This window comes from Corvus cornix, chromosome 17 (assembly GCF_000738735.6).
Source record: "Corvus cornix cornix isolate S_Up_H32 chromosome 17, ASM73873v5, whole genome shotgun sequence".
Taxonomy (NCBI): Eukaryota; Metazoa; Chordata; class Aves; order Passeriformes; family Corvidae; genus Corvus; species Corvus cornix.
The window spans coordinates 251863-272642 of NC_046346.1; the positions used below are offsets into that span (position 1 = coordinate 251863).

The following is a 20780-nucleotide window of genomic DNA, read 5'->3' on the forward strand; positions in this document are numbered from 1 at the left end:
CCACAACAGAAGGCTTAGAGGGAACCAAGCAAGGAGAAGGATACAATATGTGTGACTCCCACAGGATAAGAGACAGCAGCCGTATTCTGCTCCTCCTGTCGTGTAACAGGTGTATTAACATATTTTTAATTCTATTTTTTAATTGAGCAGTGGAGACTCTCTCTTGCCAGCTCTGGCTGTTTTGTCTTTTGGGTGAGAGACAGGTATGTAAAAGACCTTGAATAAATAGTAGCATTCTGCAGTCAGTGTCCATCTATAACTCATTTTCAGCTCATTCTAAAGCTTAGACTAACAAGCGTGCTGGGAACACTCAGAACAAAAATAAAAAGAAATTCAGAAAGTTGGTGAAATGCAGTTTTTCTTGGCAACAGGAAAGAGCATAGGCTGCCATGGGGAGGTGCCTGGTGGGTGAGGGAACCATTCTCCTGCTGCTGACAGATTGGCATCAGTGGATGAGAGCCCAGGAAAACTGACACACGACTGTGGGAGTGGGACCTGTGTGTGGGCAGATCCCCATGTCATCTCAGTGCCAGAGGAGTGTGCTGAGATTGAACCACAGCAGTGGCTCAATCAAGCTGACAATGATCAGACGTGTAACTCATCAGGTATGGGTCACTGGAGAGCTTGCAAGAGGTTGTAGCTGCTCAGATTCCCTGTCCTTGGGAAGAGTTGCGGAAACGTCCTTGTCCTTTGAACAGCCATGGGTGGAAGCCAGTGGGCTATGCTGGTCAAGGTCAAGCACCTTGGAGAATGCCAAGGCTCCTGTTGTTTTCTGAGGCTGAGCATGGGGACTCACTGGCAGCGTGTGGTAACCGAGGGGTTGATATCTGGGCAATAAACAGGCAATAAATCCACATTTAGGGCCCTTGTCTACCACTGTAGAAGATCAGCTTCATGGCTCAGACAGGTTTTGCTAGCATTCATTTAGGAAAAATGAATAACAAAACATAAACCATTTGATCTGTTGGAAGTGTTGCAAAAAGATTTTTAAAAACGTAGTTCAGAATTTTGCTTCACAAGAATGTGGGGCACTTTTGACTTTCTGCACTGTTTTACCAGGATGCTCTGAGGACACTGCCCCCTCCAGCCTCTGCTAGAATGACTGAGTCACCTGAAAGTGGAGGAGGGTTTTTAAGTGTTTGGAGGAGGGGCAGGCTTAAATCCTCAAAGTACTTCTCTACTCTCCAAATTTGTGAAGGCGTTTCTCTGCAAGGAGAATTTTCCTACACTCCCAAACAAGTGTTGCAAGAGATTATTTAAAACATTGCTGTCGGTGCCTTATAGCACTAAGCCTAATTAAGTTTCTCTCATGTCTTGGAGGACTGCACATGCTTGCTTTCAGGAGGATGGCAAAGCACCGACACTGCCAGGAGATCCACGTCAATGCGTGAGGTACCTCTGCAGTAAAAATAACAGCCAGAAATTGGTAGCTGGTGCTCATAATTTAGAGCCAAGAAGCTAAGATTGATGTTTGCTGGCAGCAGGTTTGTTGTGGTTAAATATCTTTTTTCTTTAGCCCATGAAAAATACTCACACAAGAATTACTTGATCCACAGCAGAAGAATAGGATTAGCATCAGGAAGAGGTGTCTGGTGGCAGCCTCAATAGTACAAGTTTCCCTCCCTGAATGGAACTCATTCTTCGCCAGTTGAGCTGGTGGGAAATTCTTGCTCCTACAGGAAAGTGCATGGAAGGCTGCCACGGTGTTGTTTTTTTGCTCTCATGTTATGCCCTTTTGCAGGGGTCAAGAGTTCTTCCATAAAACTCACTCCAGGCTAGAGGTCTCAGCATAAGGAGCCTACTTGGTATGTCCTCCCAGAAAGGATTCTATACATGGGGTGATGGAGCCCCCATGAAATGCCTGTCAGCCCAGCACTGTTTGTTTATTCCAGGTTCACTGGAAGGAGATCTTGCTTCACTCTTCAGCCTGTCCTGGCAATTTTTTTCATAGATTTTCTCTACCAGAGCCATATCTCAGTAAGATCTCTGTGCCACAGCCAGCCGGCTCCTCCAGGCTGACAGTCTGGCACAGGCACACAAAGCCGACTGAGCCATTGACAAAACCAAGGTGCCGCCCATTATTTGAACATGCTGGAGTGGACAACTGCTGGGAGATCACGAGTGCCAGACAATGAACGAATCCTCTGCGGTTAATTGTCATCCCTGCCAATGAGAGGAGGTTCGTCGCTCTCGCAGTCAAGGACAAAAGTCTTTTCTTCGGCCCTTTATTGCCTGTCACAAAGCTGGTTGGTGCAGCTGGGATCAGGCCCACAGCTGATCCTTCTCCCCCACCCCGGGCCGTTCCTCCCAGCTCAGCTGGGGTCACCCGGACAATGGGGAAGCTGCGTCTGCTATGTCACAGGACGCTGGGTCTATAGCCTGGGCAGCCCGAGAATATGTGTGTATGCTCCTGCTTGATGCTCAGGAGCTTGATACCTCTTTGTTTGCTTTGCTTTATTGTAAGGTAAAATGGAAGAAGGGAAAATGCCCCTGCCTAGAAATACAGATGCAGAGTGACATAAAACGGATGAGAAAGGCACAGTTCAGCTGTGAGCCTCGCATCTCAGCTCAGCACAGGGGTGGTGTAGCAGGAGGCTGCCACAGTAGCTGTGTTGCCTCGCTGCAAGGGTTCTGCGGACAAGATCCTCTCCACAAAGCAAAGCCTGTTTCATGATCAGGTAACAGGCTGCCTAGTGTAAGGTGTCAGGATAATTTGGCAGTTCTTCTGGCAGATCGCTCTCCATGCAGGAGTGAACAGGCAGGTCTGACTGAGCTGCAAGCAGACAAGCCATCAGAAAATAGTGATCAGAAAGTTGTACTGCTCCCTGTTTTTCTGTGTTGGAACTTTGCTTCCCCGATGTGTTTGATGTAGCTGCACTAAAAGCATAGAATAATTTTTTCCACTCTGTATTTCTGTGGTTACCTTTCTCCCAGCTTGGGAGCCAGCAAGCAGATCCCAGCATGTCCATTTGCTACTCCCCACTTGGCCTCAGCAAGACATAGCACAACCTGTGCAACCCATGCTTGTCTCATTAGGACCTAACCTGGTTACCTGCTTCCCAGCATTTGCCTAGTGGCTCTTACAGAAAATCACTGCCTCGCATCCTCATTTCCATAAAGCTACTGCTACCAAGAGCGTCACAGCAGCTGGCTGCTTTTCCCACAGTTTATCTTGTGTAATGACTAAACCACATATCATTCATAAATATCTGCATATTTTTTCTGCATCTCCATCTAAGCAACTGCCTGTGTTCACACCTGCACTGAACACCAAAGGGACAATGCCCAGTGGTGTGGGTTAAATAAAAGTATGCCCTTTGCCAGATCACCACCAAGGAGCTGGGAAAAGGTCAAAACTGCAGTGGTGTCTTTCCCCTTCTCCCTGCTGTCATGACTGCTATTATGCCTTCAGTGCAAGAATAGCAGAGGCTGATAAGCATCCTGAAAGAGATGATTTAACTTGTATTTACCTATGCATATAAACCAGGTTTGAGACAACACAGGCAACATCCCATTCTCTGGCATCTAATGTTAAAGAAATGAATGGCTCTTAGTTCATCTACTGTTTTGGAATAATGTATTCCCTGATTTTTCAGGTGTCATTGGATTATTGATAGTTATTGTGTTCTATCTGCATATCAGTGCTTGTACTCCCTCCGCAGAAGACGCTCACCTGGAAGCCTGTGGAAATTGAATACATATTCAGGACTCAAAACAATTCCTGCCTGATGTATTCAAACACGGCAGCAGAATTTCATCACCTACCTCACCACCAAATTCTTTTCAGATCTTATCTTTTCCAGTCATAAGCTAGAAAAGATGCATGATACAATATCCTAGCAGTGCTGCAGGGGATGTGACTCCACCAGTAATTTGTGAGATAGATGTTGGGAGTGCCCCTAACGAAAATTGTTTGAGGATAAAATTACTGAGCACAGTGCTGAAATGGTGCATCACCCACTGGCCTGGTCCAGGATTTCCAGAGGGCTTCTACAACCTAGATGCCAAAATGCTACTGAATATCAATTGGAATTTTGTTCCTAATTCACTTGCCTGAAACCCAATTAATCCTTTCCATAACATTTCTTTCAGGTTTTGGATGGTGATTACATTAAAAATCCTATAGACTTTGATCATAACAGACAATATTTCCTTTGATGTGGTAGAGCTTTGATAGCCACATCAACATAAAATCAAATTAAAAGAAAAATTTAGAGATTTGTATCAGTTTACGATGGCAGCTATTCATAAAAATTGAATTGGTGCATATATGATATTTACGTACAGTCTGAGAAGCACAAGCCAGGGGACCAAGGTCTGATGCAAAATTGAGGTGTTGTTAATGATAAAAAACTTAAGCACTATCATAGTAGAAATTATAACCTGTGAACCCCTGTTCCAGACCAGATTGGGGTCTAGGAGTTGCCATGTCCTTCACTTGCCACCACAGGTGACAACATGAGTATTTTTAACAAAGAGACAGGAAACATCAGTTGTTTTCTGACAGAGCATCATCAACATGGGTTGGGAATTGGACCTTGCTGGGCTCTGGCTGCTGGTTCCTTAGAGAAGAACAGATTTTCTTCCTGAGAGTAGGTGTGCAGGGACAAGCTGCTGGAGAGGCCCTGTGCCCTCCATAGTCCTGCCCTCCATCGGCACCCGTGGAACTGGCACAGGGGCACTGAAGGGATTTTGCATAACTGGAGGGCAAGATTTTCCTTTTGTTGACCACAGTGTTTGTACAAGAAAGACCTGCATGACTGAGTGGAAGAAAAGAATATTTGTACCTTATATGTTGGAGAAATTGTTCAGGAACAGTTAATCCTCATGAAAATCCTTCTCTGAAATGCTGCCAAGAGCAGTGGCTGTGTTGTTATTTGCCATGCCAATGTCAGTCTGTGAGGAGTGCCTTCTCACCATGTAGCATGTGACTCTGGCAAATAGAGTGGGACATTTTTCTCCCAGCAGGACACAGCTGATTCTATCATTAATGCTGCCTGGACTCCAGGAGTGCCAGCTTTTCCTCCCCCCTGGGCATTTCCTGGTATTGGCTACGTGGCAGTGGCCAGGCCAGCGGCAGGGCACTTACAGGTGGAGCACATGGGGTACCTTGTCTGAGCATGCCTTACCTGGAGAGCCTCTTCACACTTCATGGACATACATGTACACTGAGCATCTATTTTATCTCACTCATTTTTGTTGATTGCAGCATGTATCCTCAACTCACAATCCTCTGCACTCTGTGTCATTGAAAATCAGGTTCTCCTCAGCCCACTGCTGTCACACAGGACGTATCTGTGAAATCTGCCCACCTCAGGGATGATGCTCATCATTTAACATAATCTTGTGCTTTCCTTCATGCTTCATGTTTCATGCTCTTAGCAGCCATAACAAGTCTGAAAGGTAAATGATGAGAAGCCTGAAGTATGCAAGGAATGACTATTTGATTCTCCTGCAAAACTGGGAAAGAAAAGCCACAAACACCTTGGAATTTTCACATATATACAATCTTGTTCATGCCACACCCATGCTGGGCTCAGAAATGTAAACATGCCAATTTATTTTCATAGGAAAATCAGAACAGGTACCTGGAACATATAGAAGCTTTGCAAGAGCACTTTTGAGGAAAAATTGGTCTTATCCAGTTAATTTTAATTCAGAAATATAAAAAACCAGTATTTGCATAGAAATGTCATGTCAGGTAAGCTTTGTGTTTACTTTTCAGTTGTATTGAAATAATAATGTTACCACTGTGTTTTCATTTAGGAAAGCTTTAATCACTCACATGTGCATTTGGTTCAAAACCAATTAATTTCAGATTTTTTTTTCCTCAGTTCTCAGAAAGTTAGCTTTCCATTCCAATCTGTCAGATTTTTCACTACAATAAAAAAGTCCTTTTATTCTCCAGTGTTATCAAGTTTGACAAAGCAAAATAATGATGATTAAAAAAATACTACCTTTGCTTTGACTAAACCTGTTTGGTTTTATTGCCTTATTTTGTGGAGGTTTGTTTTCCTTCCTGTGGTGTAACTGTTACTTTTAGTACAGAAACACAAATGTTCCAGGCTTGCAGATACCAGCTCCAGTTCTCAGAGACTCCCCTCTGACAGCTAATTGAGGCGTTGTTTCATTAGCAGTGTGAGCAGGAGCAGTACTGCCTTCCTTGCCCTTGTGGCATAGTTCCTTTGGGAGTGGGCGAGTAGAATAATGTGGGGAAAAGCAGCATCGAGACAAAGCAAGGACTAGCAAGTCTGGGTGTGTTTGTCATGGGGAAAGACAGCTCTGAGCTGTGAAGTCCTGGTCATCTGGAGGAGGGTTGTGGTGTCTTGGCTCTTCAGGGTACCTCTTGTAACAGCTGAATGCTGCTACATGTTTTTTAGAAGATTAGAAAAGAAAGGTACAGAGTTCTTTATTAGAAGCTGAAAATTACTAAATGCAGTAATATGTCTGGTGTGGAAGTTTGACTAACAGTTTGAACATGTGAATTAAGGTTCAGAAATTTACTGTGATGCCCTCAGGGGCATGTCTTTGCAGTAGCTCTATGCAGAGATAAGCAAGGTACCATGAGAATCAATTCCTGCTTTTTGTAGCTACAGTAATTTGGGCTAATTAGGGCAAACTGAGCACCACCCTGGTGCTGAACAGAGAGCTGTATATAAATTCAAAATAACTAAGCTGTCAGCTTCAGTGAGTTCCTCATCCAAAAGACCTCACTTGCAATCACCTGTGGAAAAAAGCTACTTGCACAGACAGGCCATCCTGAGAGCATCCCAAGCCACGAAAAAACGTTTCAGTCCTGAAGAAGTTGCAATGCTTAGAGCTTCCTGCCAAGCTTCCCTGGTGTTGCCTGCAGGGTGCCAGGTTGCCAAGCCTTTGGGGAGAGACTCGGTGCCCGGGGACAGCTGGGTGCTTGGCCAACTCTGGGCGGCTGACCTAGCTCGAAAGGGCGGGGAGAAACCGAGTGCGCTTCCCATCTGTTCTGCCCAGCACCAAGTCCGGTAGAGCCTGGCCACGCTTCCAGCAGTACCTGCAAGATGAAAGGCTGAGATCTGCCAGTGGTTACCACCTTCCTCCAGCCCAGCCCAACCTCAGCAGTGCCCCGGGGCTGCCTGAATCATCGCAGCAGCACCAGCACCGACAGTTTGCTTTGCAAAGCATTAGCTCCTAAATGCCTGTCTCTGCTCCAGTTCTCACTCGGTTGAAATGACGAAACCCTGCACGATATCAGTCTGACACCGCTGCTTACTCCTGGAGAGGATTCGTTTGCTGCATTGACAAAGCTGCCAGGTATGTGGAAGGGGGAGGGCTAGACTGTGCTCACATGCTCCAAACCTGAAAACACAGCACAATCTGATGTAAACAAACAAGTTCTGCATATTCTCTCTTCCCAAATATTCAGAAGTCTTAAAAGAATTGGGTGTGTAATTGAAAGTAGCCGAAGGCAGCCCTATCCTGTGCTACCAGCGCTTACGCAGCCGATCACCCAAAGTTTCACTTGGCAGCTTGACAGGGTTACGCATTTTCACATGGGTGAACAGTTCTCTAACAAAGCACTGCAGCCTGAACAACATTGAAAACCACATTGTCTTGTTCCATGGACTCTGATTTCAACAGGCTGGAAGAGAAATTTTCCTTTTTTGCTCCAGCCTTGCCACCAAGTCCCTTGCCTGAAAGAGCAGCCTTCCAGCACCAGGAGCCTATTTTCTTTGACCTCTTGAATCTCACTTGCATTTTCACTAAGAGATAACGTGCCTTGTATTCTGCCCCATGTCCTTGCTAAGCTCCTCTGGAGACATAGTTCCTAATGTCAAGGGGATCCCGCTATCAGGAAAAGATCTGAACCAGCAGCATTTTAGATTTTGGAACACCATTGATCAGAAAATTTGACACTTAGAAGGGATGCAATTGTTCTAAGAAATGAGAAGCATTTCCCTGCAAACCCAAGCACTCCAGAGGATCAGCTATAGGGAACAGGGCTGTCTCCAGAACACCAGGTTTTCTTCCTTGCATGCCATGACCTGCACTTTTTTCTCTTAGGGCCCAGAGAGGAAAATCATTCCAGGAAAAGAAAACTCAGTATGTTACAAGTTGATGAACAAACCACAAAGTAGGGGGCAAGATGAGCCTCTTACAGCTCTGCACCGAGGAAACAGAGAAACTTGTCCCTACTACCATGGTGGGTCAATAGCTCTCTTAAAGCTATTGGATTTCCCATCTTTTGAGAAAAAGTCCCACTTTTGATGACTTTGTTCCATGCTAAAAATAGCTTATTTTTAAAACTGAAATATGACAAGATAAACAGAAAATTCCACCACATGGGCAGACACTACACTATACTAAAATCTGGCATGCTTTTCTACTAGTATCACAGTTTTCATTCATGTATATGCTATTTCCTTCTTACTTGCATAACTTAAAAATACGTGAAAGTGCTAGAGTGCTCCTGAGAGCTCCATCCAAGAGCAATTCTCCTGAGTAAATCAATAATTAGCCATCATGAAAAAAAGGAAAAAAAAAAAAGGAAAAAAAAAGAAGTAGCAGTCTCATCACATAGTTGGTTTCTGTTGTTTTGGAGGATAAAAAATGCTTTTTCCATCATCACTCTTGTGAGGGACATAAAGGTCCACCTACAATACAAATCATGTTGTTTACCAAAACCACAGTCAAGAGCACTTCTGGTTCCTTCTGCAGCAAGCTTTGATGTCAAGTGGTGTTCCCAGCATGGAGACAAATTTATTTATTCATTAATTTAATATATTCAATAAGCCAACCAGCACACAGACTTATTCTTTACAAGTAATTAGAATGTATTACAAGCATACAAATGTGCCTAAGATTGAGAACTTGGGTTATAATCTAATGAAAATATTGTCACTGAATTAATTTCCTATGTGGTGCCAGACTCACAGAATAAAAAGTATATTGAAAGTCTTCAGAGACCTACTGTCAACAGCCCAGCACTACCTCTATTTTAAGCACGAGAAGATTTGATTTCAAAAGCCTGTTCTTTTTCATGCATGTTCTAGTTGTCTTAAAGGAATCTTCTGTACTTGAAAGGCCTCATAAAAGTTTCAGAGATTAAGAAAGTGAAGAAACAGGCAATTTTTGCTACAAATGTCATTAAAATTAGTACTTTAGTATTAATAACTTATCTATTAATTAAAATCTATTTATTTATTAGTTTTATTGTGCTATTGATTTATTAATAGCCATTAGTCATTAAAAATTCATTAGTCTCACAGAAATGGAGTTCAGCTGTCAACTTACCGGGCTCAAGGCAGTTGGTCCTCCCTGTGACGAGTCAGGTTGCATCACTGCAGCAATTAAAAATCGGGGTGGGGCCGACTCTTGCTGTGGCCGTAGCTGTGGTCTTTGCCAGCACTGCAGCAGCACCCAGACCCTCACTGATACTCAGTCCTTGTCAAAACCATCATTTCACGCTTGCCTAAGATTTTAATTTCTCAGTGTTTTGTAAACTGACTATTGGTGTATCAGTGAGAAGAGAATTTTTTTTAAGAATGGGACGTGTGATCTCAATAACACACACAAACCCTTCGGAGCAAGCTGGGACAGACACAGACTGTTGGCTGGTGCTCTCAGAGAACAGCTGCTTGGACTCATTCGTGGCCCTTGGAAGTCACACAGGCAGATGAACCACAACTGGGCTATTGCTTCCAACTTTCTGTTCTGATCAGCTGATACAGAAACCAGGCAGAAACGGCCGTGTCTGGATGCAGACATAGGCTGCAGCCCCACGAAAAGCCACATCCCTGGAGCTGCCAGCCTGATAGCAATCTGCCTTCCAACACACTTTTGTTTCTTTCTGCCTAGTGCACGGCCTGGGGGCTTCTCCCTCTTTTTAGAAGTGAGAAAAAGAGTTTAAGTTATCCAGGGCTAAGTAATTAATTGTTTCTAGTCAGATGTATTTTGCCTGCTTCAGTATGCAGCAGGCTTCCATTGCTGTGTCCTGCACGAAAGGCGGTTGCCACTGGGAGTATAATTACCTGTTTTCTCCTCTCAGTTCTAAAACAAAAGGTTTCCGCATAGTGCTGAAGTGTAAAGAAAGATCAAGGGAATGCTCAGGGTCCCTGAGAGCACTTCAGTGCAAGGCTTATCAGCGGCTCCTTATCGCCACTAATCTGACAACACAGGTGTGATGGGATGCCCCAGCTGGGACGGATCTCTGGTAATCTGATCAGGAGTAATTTATTGTGTGCTGCTGGACGCCAGTTTACTCGTTACCAGTTGAACAAAGGAAGAAATTAAGCCTACCTGAGTGGGGCTGGTACCCGGAGGGGTGTGGTGGGGAGACCTTGGCTGTCTGTGGGTGTGCAGTTCCCAACCATTGCACACCACCACTGACATGTTCCCTGGGGGCGGGGAGAGAGCAGGTAATTACAGAATGGGTGTTCAGAAGGAAAAGGCATTTAATATCCCATGTTCCTTGTTTTAATACCACAGATGGCTCACTGTGAAACATCTTCCTTAAAAAAATATAACTCCGTGACCTGCATCCTTGCTGCAGTGGCAGAGCTGGAACAGCAGCCTGCACCTTCCCACTGCTCTGGGGAAAGGTCCCTGTCCCACCCGGTGGACAGGGCTTGTTCCCAGGGCTGGGTCAGAGAAGTTCATGGCTGAAAGGGTCAGTGTCCGGTTACAGCCAGGGTCACAAAGCAGAGAGGTGCTCTCCTCAAGCTCAACCCAAAATGCCATGTACAGAGGTGGACATCAATGCACGCTCAATTCTGCTCCTCTGTGGACCAGGTCTCCCTCACCTTCCTCATCCCAACTCCCTGCATGAGCTCCCTGGGCCCCACCACCTGAGGGGAGGTGGCAGCATGCCAAAACATTGTCTTGAACACTGAACTGAAGCAGCAGAAGAGCTAAAAATAATTTGGGGAAGAACTGTGTTGAGCTCCAAATGAGGTGGATTGTTTATTCAGGAAACAGTATCTCAGGCAGAAAGCTGTAAGGAACCCTTCGGTGTCCTACCCTTTTCTACAGTAATTTGAATGGGAAAATGGCTCAACTCTGACAAAACCACTTGAATTCTACCTAAGCCTGTTTAAAAGTAAAATATCACAGCATATGGAAAGATTTGTTTGGAAGGGGAGGGACACACAAGCACATGACTGACAAAAATATCTGTCACTGATGGATGACATGAGGGGTTTGAACCAGGCTCCTGTGCTTTATGTACAGCTCCAGCCTGTCCCTCCTGCCAGCTGCTAAAGGCTTGCCATAAAGCATTGCTTTTATCTGCCTGTCTTACAGAATCCTTTTTGCTTTGGACATCATCTGACTATGCCAGGGTCTGACCAAACCCTCATTACCTGCTGCTTCTAGGAACTGGATCTGTCCTATCTGCCAGTCAGTCAGCAGGCACAAGGGATGGCAGGAAGATTTTGGAGTGAGCAGGTGTTGTATTAGATCCCTGCACGGTTCCTTGTGGGTGCACCATCCCACAGGCATGCAAAAATGTCACTTCACTTCCTCATTTTGGCTAAAGATGAGAGAATGTGATGTCCTCTTGCTAACTAAAGGTCAAGAGATTGTTAGTGTAAATCCAGGTGGCAGAGCAAAGACTCTATCAACATTCAATGCAGTGAAACGTGCATTGCTCTAGTTCGTGTTGTGGTTTACATAATTCTCCACTGTTATTTTCTTTGCTCTGCAGTTTGGGGTGCCACTTTGGTGATGTCTAACACTGGGCCTTGCTCGCTGGGTGATAGCCCCAGAGCCTGTGATTGACATGTTGAGCTATGACAAGAGCATCTGACCCTGGCCATGGCTGGTGAGAAACATCAGACCTGTGCAAGGAGCTGCAGGCCAAGGAGAGGTGCAGATCATTTCTGACTTTAAGGTCTTCACACATACAACTGACACCGTGCTATCACTATATCCAAGCAATTCATATTTAGTTCTCGAGGTATGAGAAAAACTAGCTTAAGACTGCAAATGGTGGCTGTGGCTTTGACAAATACTGCAGGCCAAATTCATTAGTGAGCTTTCAGAGAGAATTGTTTCATTTTCCCATCATAAGTAAACAAAGAAATAGCATTTCTATCACCTCATTTCAGAATGTACCTGCTGGTTCTGGGGCTAATTATCATGTTCTTTCTGTGATGGAAAATAGCCCTACAGCATCTTAACTGCAAAATTTGGTTTTCAGGAAAAAACGGTTTTCTGAGGACATAAAAATGTGTTTCATTCTTTCTGAGTAATTGGTTTATATTTGAATATAAATAAATGAGAAGCAAGTATGCTATCTATTTCATAGCATTTGATGTACAATCATTTATACAGTGGGGCCATACTCATAAGTTTCTTTTATGTTATTAAAAATACTGATAAAACACTAGACATTCATTTGTTACACCACTTCCAAGTGCACGGGAGGATGAACAAATGTGTTTTCATTATAAGAGGTAATAATAATTAAGAGTGACAGAACCTTATCCTCAGGATCTGCCTCCCAGCAGCAGTTTGGCTGATAAAAAACCAGAAGTTAAGATAAGGCAGCAATTATTAAGACAAATCTTTTGAAGGGCTGTTTGAACTCCTGTGTCCAGCAGATAATCTGATTTTACAAGGTGCTCCAAGGGGGGGAGGCTGCATGGGAAGCAGTACCCAGGTGCAGGCCTTTAGCCCCTTGCACTGGCATTTTTACCTCTAGCCATTTCCCTGGTCTCTTCTTCTTTTGTTTGCTACAGCTGTGGCACATAAATCAGTCTCCATTCTGTCTCACTGACACCAAGGAGAAACACAACACAAACAATACACAACACCAAGCTCCAAATGTATTAATCTTTTTTTTTCCTCCTTTTTTTTGTGATCCCTTTCACCTATTTTTTTGGGGGAGATTCAGAAATGGCTATGGGCAACTCTAATTCTTCCTTCATAAATATTAAATGCACAGAGAGCATGAATATTTGAGTAGCTAATTCTGACTTAGGTGAATCCAATTGCTAATGGCAATTCATTTTTCCTCAGTGACATTCCACCAATAACCAGTGTGAGTGGGACAGGATGATGCAGTTTGGAGCTGGAAAGCAAAAAGGAACGAAAGTTCTGACTAGGAGCAAAAATGCTTTATTGATCTGGTCCTCAGGTGGGACTTGGGACTGTGCCTCCTCCCTTACCTTGGAAAGAGTTTGAGCAGGGAGATCTGTGCTCAGCAGTTACGTGTGGATCTTTAAAAACAAAATAGGGGAAGAAACTTTTAAACTGATTTTTATTATGTCATTGAGATACCGCCTCTTGATGTGTTGTGCCCTTTGTGGTGCCACCCGCATGATGTGCAAACTGCAGTGGGAGAGACTCAGTCGGTGCCAGCACCCTCCCCTTGGGATACACCATGTCCTTGCTGCTGGGCAAGGCCTGTTGGGGCTGTGGAATGGCCTGTTCCTCAAGGTAGGTGAACCCACCTTGCTGCACAAGGGCTATAGGGACGTGCTGAAATGGCAGGGTGGGGGTGGAAACGGGGATGTCCCATTTGGTGATACCAGGTTATCTGTAAAACTTTATCTCCAAGGCATTGAAAAGAAATGTGATGTTTCTGGACCTGGGGAATGGCAGTGAGTAATCAGATGTGACCAGATGAAACCTCAGCTGAGGTTCATGTTCATGTTTACATGGCCCAAGAGACACCAGCAAGTATCTATCATTTTGTATTAGTCTCAAATTTGCTATTACTAGATGGATACTTTATAATCCATTGCTAATACTTACACACATTTGTCTGCTGTAGCATGGGGCTGCCCTTGCATGCGCTTTGCACAGGAAAGATCCCACTGGGTCTCTGAAATCACCACGGAGCAGCTCCTCTGCCAGGGCTGGCTGTTTGGGTTGGCTCCCTGTGTCTGACCAGCCAGCTGGAGGAGCCAGGATGTGTAACAATCTGTCACCATCCCTACAGAACAGCTCTCAACCTGCAGAGGCCAAAGACCAGTGCAAAAGGAGCCTCTGCCATCACCCTTGCAGTGTCCCTCTGCCAGGCAGCCTGGGCTGCAGTTCCACAACACTAAAACCATTGAGGCTGTGCTCGGCTGTCCCTGTCCCTGGGTTCTCCTGCCTGTGAGAACACTGGTGCTAGCCCCAGGACACAGAGAACACACTCTCAGTCTGCAAAAGCAAAGAAAGAACTGCACACTGAGGGAAAATCCTGCTTAGTTTACAGGTTGCTTTTATTTACAAATATACTGAAGTGTAATCTCTCTCTTTTTTTTCTTTTTCTGTTTTTGTTTAGACTCTGTGTGTGTGTGTGTGCATGTGCACATGCACGTGGGAAGGAACATGATGCATGAGAAACTCATGGATCTTAGCTGCCAGCAATGGTGGCAGGAAAAAAAATGAAGTGAAATGAAATTTAAAAACACTAATAAATAATTTAATAATGACAAATAATTAAATAAAAAAAAATTCCAATCTACATACATTATGGTGGTTTGTTTCCAACAGAGGAAAAGGAGCAGCGAATCTACAGTGAAAGGAGCTGGTTAAGTATGAGAGAGCACAGTCATATTTTTTACAAGTTAAACAAATTGTAACAGACAGCTACAAAATACTACATTTCGATAACATAAATACAGAATATATAAATATACAAGTAATACAGCCATACACAGCTAAAAAATAGGGTGTTCACCTAAAAACAGAGTTCCCAATGCAAAGTATCTGGCAGCCCCTTCACAGCTGCTGCTGAACAGAACCAGGGTGCACCAAGCCAAGGTGATCCAGGCTGCAGCCGTCAGGAGGGAAAGAGCCATCAGAGTAGTCAGATCGGCCTCAGAGAAGCAAGACCGTGTTGAAAGCCCACCAAAACCAAAAGACTTCAGGCAAGCAAATGCCCAAGCATGTCCCTAACCAAGGAGCACAGGTGCCCGAAGCCCTGGCCATCTGGCTGCCCTGTGCCCCTAGGCCACAGAAGGGGGGCTATGGAGGGACCTGCATGCTAGGGAGCAGCTACTGGTCAGAAATTCGTGGGGTGAGTTGGGCATGTGGTTGTGTAAAGCATGATCTGAAGCACTGGGACTCTGGGTACTGCAGCTCCAGCTCCCACAGCTGTGTTGTACTTCAGCTGCCTTTCAGTCCTTTCACTGCTGTGACCGAGCTCCAGCTTGTGAGAATCCTTCCTTTCCTCATGATTCTGCTGTTCATTTCTAGTGACTTTCAGGGAGAATCAGAGTTCTCATGACAGGGCTCACAGAGGTGCTCTTGTAAACCCCAGTTTGCAGCATCCCAGCAGCATCCCAGAGCTGGGTTCCCTGGAGCACCTGAGGCAGTGGCTTGGGATATACCTCTGACCCTTAAGGAAACTGGAAGGGAGTCCTGAGCACAGTGGGAAGAGGGAAGTGGGTTCACATCATCTCTGGAAGGTTTGCTGGCATGAAGGACCTTCCCCATGACATGATGCACAGCGAGGTGGCTGAGCAATGGCCCTTCCAAAGGACCTGGTAATGATCATCTGAGTTATGCAGGGTGGATTTGAAAAATCCACTCAGCAGCTGCTGTGCGACTAACATGAGCCACATCTCAGGCACAGTTAGCTGCGACTGGGCCAAGTGATCTGGATGTTTTTGATGAGAGTTTAAAGAAGAAAAGGAGATCAAAATGCCCAAGATGATGTTTCAATATGAGTGCAACCCCTACCATTTATTTATAGCAACATAATTGTCTTTAGTATTGTGACTGTGAAACATGTTTGCCACGAGCCCCAAGGTTTGCCCCACAGGGCAGTGATAAGGAGGGTCTGAAAACAGCAGCAGAGGGCAGGAGTCGTCCCCTCAGCAGCCAGGCATGCCCAGGGAAGGTGCTGCTGCTGCCCGTCCCACAGCCCAGCTGGGACCCAGTACCAGACAGCCCAGTAACCGGTCATGAATGCTGGGAACTCTCTGCCACCGCCACAGACCTGCAGCTGCACAATAAGGACCTCTGAGCTCGTACCCAGCATATTCAGTCTGATCTCACAATCACCATTTTGATACATTATTGAGCACACTGAAACCTAATCAATCATCTTTTACTTAATTGCATCTTGTCACCACTTTAGCTGCACACGTATTCCTTGATTAGCCAAAACAATATGATGGAAACACCATGAAGAGCTCACTTGATGCGTTTGTATTAGAGAGGGGTTAATTTCCTAGGGAAAATGATCACTGTAAGGTGCATGTAATAAACTGCTGTCATGACCTCTAGCCTTTGAGCTCCCATATGTGCAATCATTGTTTGTGGTTTCCGTGGAAGTGCCAGATGCTAAGAATTTTTGGCAAGAGTTTATCAATTTGACTCAATGTAAGATATTACTGTGATATGGCCCATTAAACATTTTACTTTCACCTGATCGGGGACATTCCCTTGACAATAGAAGAGTAAAGCAGAAATCAAAGAGGTCAGAGGTTGCTGTATAATCTCTTACTGCAAGGTCCCAGGTTAAAACCACAATGATCACACTCCAGTAGAATAATTTATTCCACAAAAAGAAAGTGACATTTATTTTGCTTTAATGAACTTTGGCCTTTGCCAGCTATAGCAGGCCCACTGGAAATCCTTGCCTATGCATTCCTTCCTTGGACCAGCAGCAGCCCACCATGGCATGGAAAATGTTACACATGCCAAGGGCCTGAACATGTACGTGGTATGTAGCTCCAAAGGTGGCAGAACATGGGGCAACAAACAGCTAAGGCATCATCATACGACACACCAAGGGAGAGGAGACAGTATGTACAAGCATGAAAAAAAAAAGTGGCAGTCATCCAAAAAATCAGCAAAAAATTATGGTTACTTCAGTTATAAAATAGGATGTCTGATTTTTTCCTTGGTGATGGATTATTTTTCAACATCCATCCCAGATGCAGAGGTAGAGTTGGGACAAGGCAGTTCTCCAAACTGTAGGTCACATTATAGTTCTCATATAAGTCCCTGTAAACACCAAAAATGCCATTTTGATCCTGCCAGTAATGAGATACGAAGCAAGGCTGTGCCTGTGTGAGGAGTCTACAAACTGGTATGTCTGAGAGGCTTTTCTATGACTGTAAAGTAGCACAGCAGAAGGGAGAGGAGGGAAACGATGAATCCATCGAGATCGGTGGTGACAAATGACAAATGTTTACATGTGCCATATGAAACCTGCTTGCTTCTGCCCTGCAAGCAGTGAGGATCACCTGAGTTCTTTATAGATGTTTGCTACCATGCAGAAAGAAAGGAAATTGTTATTTATTTTGATACACAAGAAAAGGGAAAAATAATTGAACAGGATGGGTAAGAAAAGAAAATCCTTTCAATCTCAAAATATATCCAGGGGCTCACAACCCTCAGTTGAAACCACATCCCTGCCAGAAAGCAGGGAATGGTCACTAGGTAAAGCATATGGACACAACAGACCCACCTCCCACCTCCCTGTGGGATCCTGTGGGAGCCTACACAGAGAGGGACAGGGACGGGGACAGGGATGTCCCCTGGAACCCTCGCAGAGCCACCAGTCCCTTCCCTGACTGAGGCTGTGTGCAGCAGACAGGGGCTCTGCACCTCAAGCAGTGGGAGAGTGGTCCTTGGCCTGTGCTCTGCCCCCTGCACTACGTGCGCACACACACAGGCACAGCCTCCTCCACGGTGCTCTCGTCGTCTCTGGAGTGAGAACCCATGCACTTACCCTGCAGATAAAACTTTGCTTTCTCAAGAAACCTCCAACATGCTCAGTCCACATTTCCGTGCAGGACTCCCCGAGGCTGAGGCCGCAGTTCCCCCAGCAGGGCTGCTCCCTCCCTGGGTGCTGAGGTTACAGGGGTCCTGCTCTGGCCTCCCCCTGCACAGGAGAGCCACGCTCCCATAGAAGGTGCCAAGCCCCACAGGGACGCTGTGACGCTGGCCTGGTACCAGTCCTCAGCCTGAAGGAGTTAGATTAACCAAAGCTTTGGACTTGTTTTTCAGCTATTATGGTCAATATATTAAAGGTATTTATTTAAGAAAGTGCCTATCCTGCCAATCTTTCCCCATGAGCTCTATTTTGAACACACCCTATAATTACTGATATTACCCTGGCAAATATTCCCCATGAAGTTTTCTCCACTGAGAGCCATGACTGTACTTGTCTGTTTCTCCACATTATAATTATCACCAGGCAATATTTATAGCTATACTATTATTACTTATGATATTTTATGCCCTACAAAAATCTATATGACATATGCTCAAACTTCAACATCAGAGACAGACTTCAGCTGGGACATCCCCTTCAGTTGGTGTACCTGTTCTTCCAGCACTTGCACTGATCAGTCAGCTGGCACCATAGCCAGGAGTCCTGGCAGCGGGGGATTTACGGGACGTGGTAAAATTTCAGCTCAACATACCTGAACTTCCCATCGTAATTTCTTTCATAGCTTCCTGTTCCCAGCTGGTGCACATTTCAGGACTTCTGGTGTTTCAGGCTAGAACTGTGTATCCTCAATTCTTGCTGAGGCAAGGTAACTAAAGGAGTGCTTAATTATTCCAGATGGACAATAGAGAACAGCACATTTATGCCTCATGCAAAACAGAACAGAATGAAAAACACTTGTTTGCCAATCATGGTCTAGACTTGAAATTTGGCACTGCAATACCTACAAACAAATGTAAATGTTTTAATCTCACACCTCAGAAAAAATTAAATAAATCTGTCTTGTAAGCACCTTTAGTTTTAATTATTTAAGATCAATACTAACCTAAATGCCTCTGCCCCTAACATGCATCTCCTCTCCAGGGTCATAGACCTTTCTTGTTCTGAAATCACTGGCTTTCTCCACAAATACTGTTAACCAGTTTCCTCAGTATCATATGCATAAGGGCTATAAACTAATGAGCAGATCTAGGTTATGTAGAAAAAGTGTAGAAAGGAAACAAATGTTGAACGTCACATTTACATTAACTTCTCACAGTTCAAATGGCAATTTATCCACAACATAGTATGAATCATGCAGTAAGAAAAGGAGGAATCTCCAGTTTCTTTGATTTATTTGTCATATGGTTGGCTGATGTCAGTATCAGTGGCTTAAAAAAAAAGTTTAGACATCCAAAAGAAAGGAAGAGAGAAAGGAGGAAAAGATCTAGCTTTCCACAAAATCCATTTCCTTTAGGATGATGAGCTCAAACCAAACCAGATCAAAGGCTGAGGACGAGCAGGTTCTTCTGTTCCTTCCATGCTTGTCTCGTGGTCTGGCGCAAGCTGGGAATCAAGGGTATGGGACAGGTGGATGTGTTTTTTTTCTCTATATATGTATGTACGTAGGTATTAAAATATATATACATACATACACATATACGCAAACAGAGACAGTCTTCCTAAAAAAATGCTCTTTGCAGTCCAGAGGCAGCAGAGTCACTGTGAAGGAAGAGCTGGGCAACATATGGCTGTAGAGTCTGCACTGGAAAAGTCACTGGCTAAACACACGCCGGCTGTTAGTTTTCTTTATTTTCATGAGGCGAAATAGGAGCTCTGCATAGAGTACAGCCTGTCAATGGGGTTTCCTACTCTAGCCTGCATGGAGTTAACTTCGGAAGAGGCAAGAAAACAGTCGCTCAAGCTAGTTAAAGAGGTATCACTGTCGATATCATGAAAAATGGAGTCGTTTCCTGCAAATGAAATGTACATGTTAAGCTGGATGCTGCGCAGCCAGGGGAGGACACAGTACACACGGATGCTGACATGCTGCACGCTGCAGCAAACGGGAACACTCCTGGTTCTGTAGTCACATGTTAACCTGCTCTGGCTCTAAGGGTCTGACCTACAAGGAGGAGGGCTTGGAATCAACCCACAGGGATCAACTGGCAGCAATGCCCCCAGACTTGCCAGGATTTAATTTCAATTTCAGTAAGCAGCACATAACAGAGTCTTGGCTGACAACGGGAGCAAACGGTGCTGGGGAGGAGCAGGTCCCCAGCTTCTCCATGGGCTCTGGCACTCATGGGAGCACTGGGACTGACAAGAAAGGTGGACCAGATATTGAGTGCCCATGACAGGGAAGCATGGCTCAAGAGCCATAATCATACTGGTCTTCATATATACACAAGGTAAAAGTTCTACCAGTGTGACAGGACCCAGAAGAGACCCAGCTTCCCTGGCCTCAAGTGAGATACAGTTGTAAATATGCTCTCCTTTGAGAAAATTCCACTCTTTTAGGGCTGGCTTGGAACAGCACCTTTTATTTCCCTTAGCAACTAAGATTTCAGCTTACCTCAACACTGAAGGCACCAGAAAAAGCTCTAGCTCGAGTCCTGGGGGCTCTGCGAAAGTGTTAGTCTGCTTCTTTTTCCTCACAGACTCATTCAAAAGGGCTTTGTGCCATCCCCTGCACTCCTTTTGGAGCACAGAACCCACTTCCCAACGAGTTTTACTCAGAAAGCCAAGCAAACCAACAAAATCACAAGCCACCTAATGCTCAAGGGCACTTCATATGTCCTCAGCTCCTTACAGGACCTCCCAAATTTCCTGGTGTGCACCACGGACTTGTCTCAGTGGCAAAAGTAATGACACAGACCCAAAGCAGATTTCCTGTTGGCCTGTGCACGCTGTGCTGGGGACACTAATGCACATGTGAGCCTCTACAGTGAAGTGCTCCTGGTCAGCAGAAATGAGTCTGAAACAGGCCCTTGTGGGCTACCGCAAGGCCGAGAATCACAGTCTGAAAAATCCTCTGACATTCTTTTTAAATGCCACACTGCAATTGTCCAGAATCAATAATTGAGCATTTAGTGCTTGTAATGCGTTTGATGTGTGGTCAAGCAATCGTGAAAGCAAACCGTCA

At 44.9% G+C, this 20780-nt stretch overlaps 1 protein-coding gene across 1 annotated transcript in view; it reads right to left on the reverse strand.

Annotated features, from left to right (window-relative positions):
• Positions 1-14367: 14367 nt before the first annotated feature.
• The window catches only part of LMX1B (LIM homeobox transcription factor 1 beta), a 90730-nt gene continuing 84317 nt past the window's right edge, over positions 14368-20780 (reverse strand). Inside the window, exon 8 of the mRNA XM_039561540.1 lies at positions 14368-19608. Within this exon, the coding sequence (XP_039417474.1) occupies positions 19451-19608 (158 nt within the window). The 3' untranslated portion in view covers positions 14368-19450. The remainder of the gene's footprint in view (positions 19609-20780) is intronic.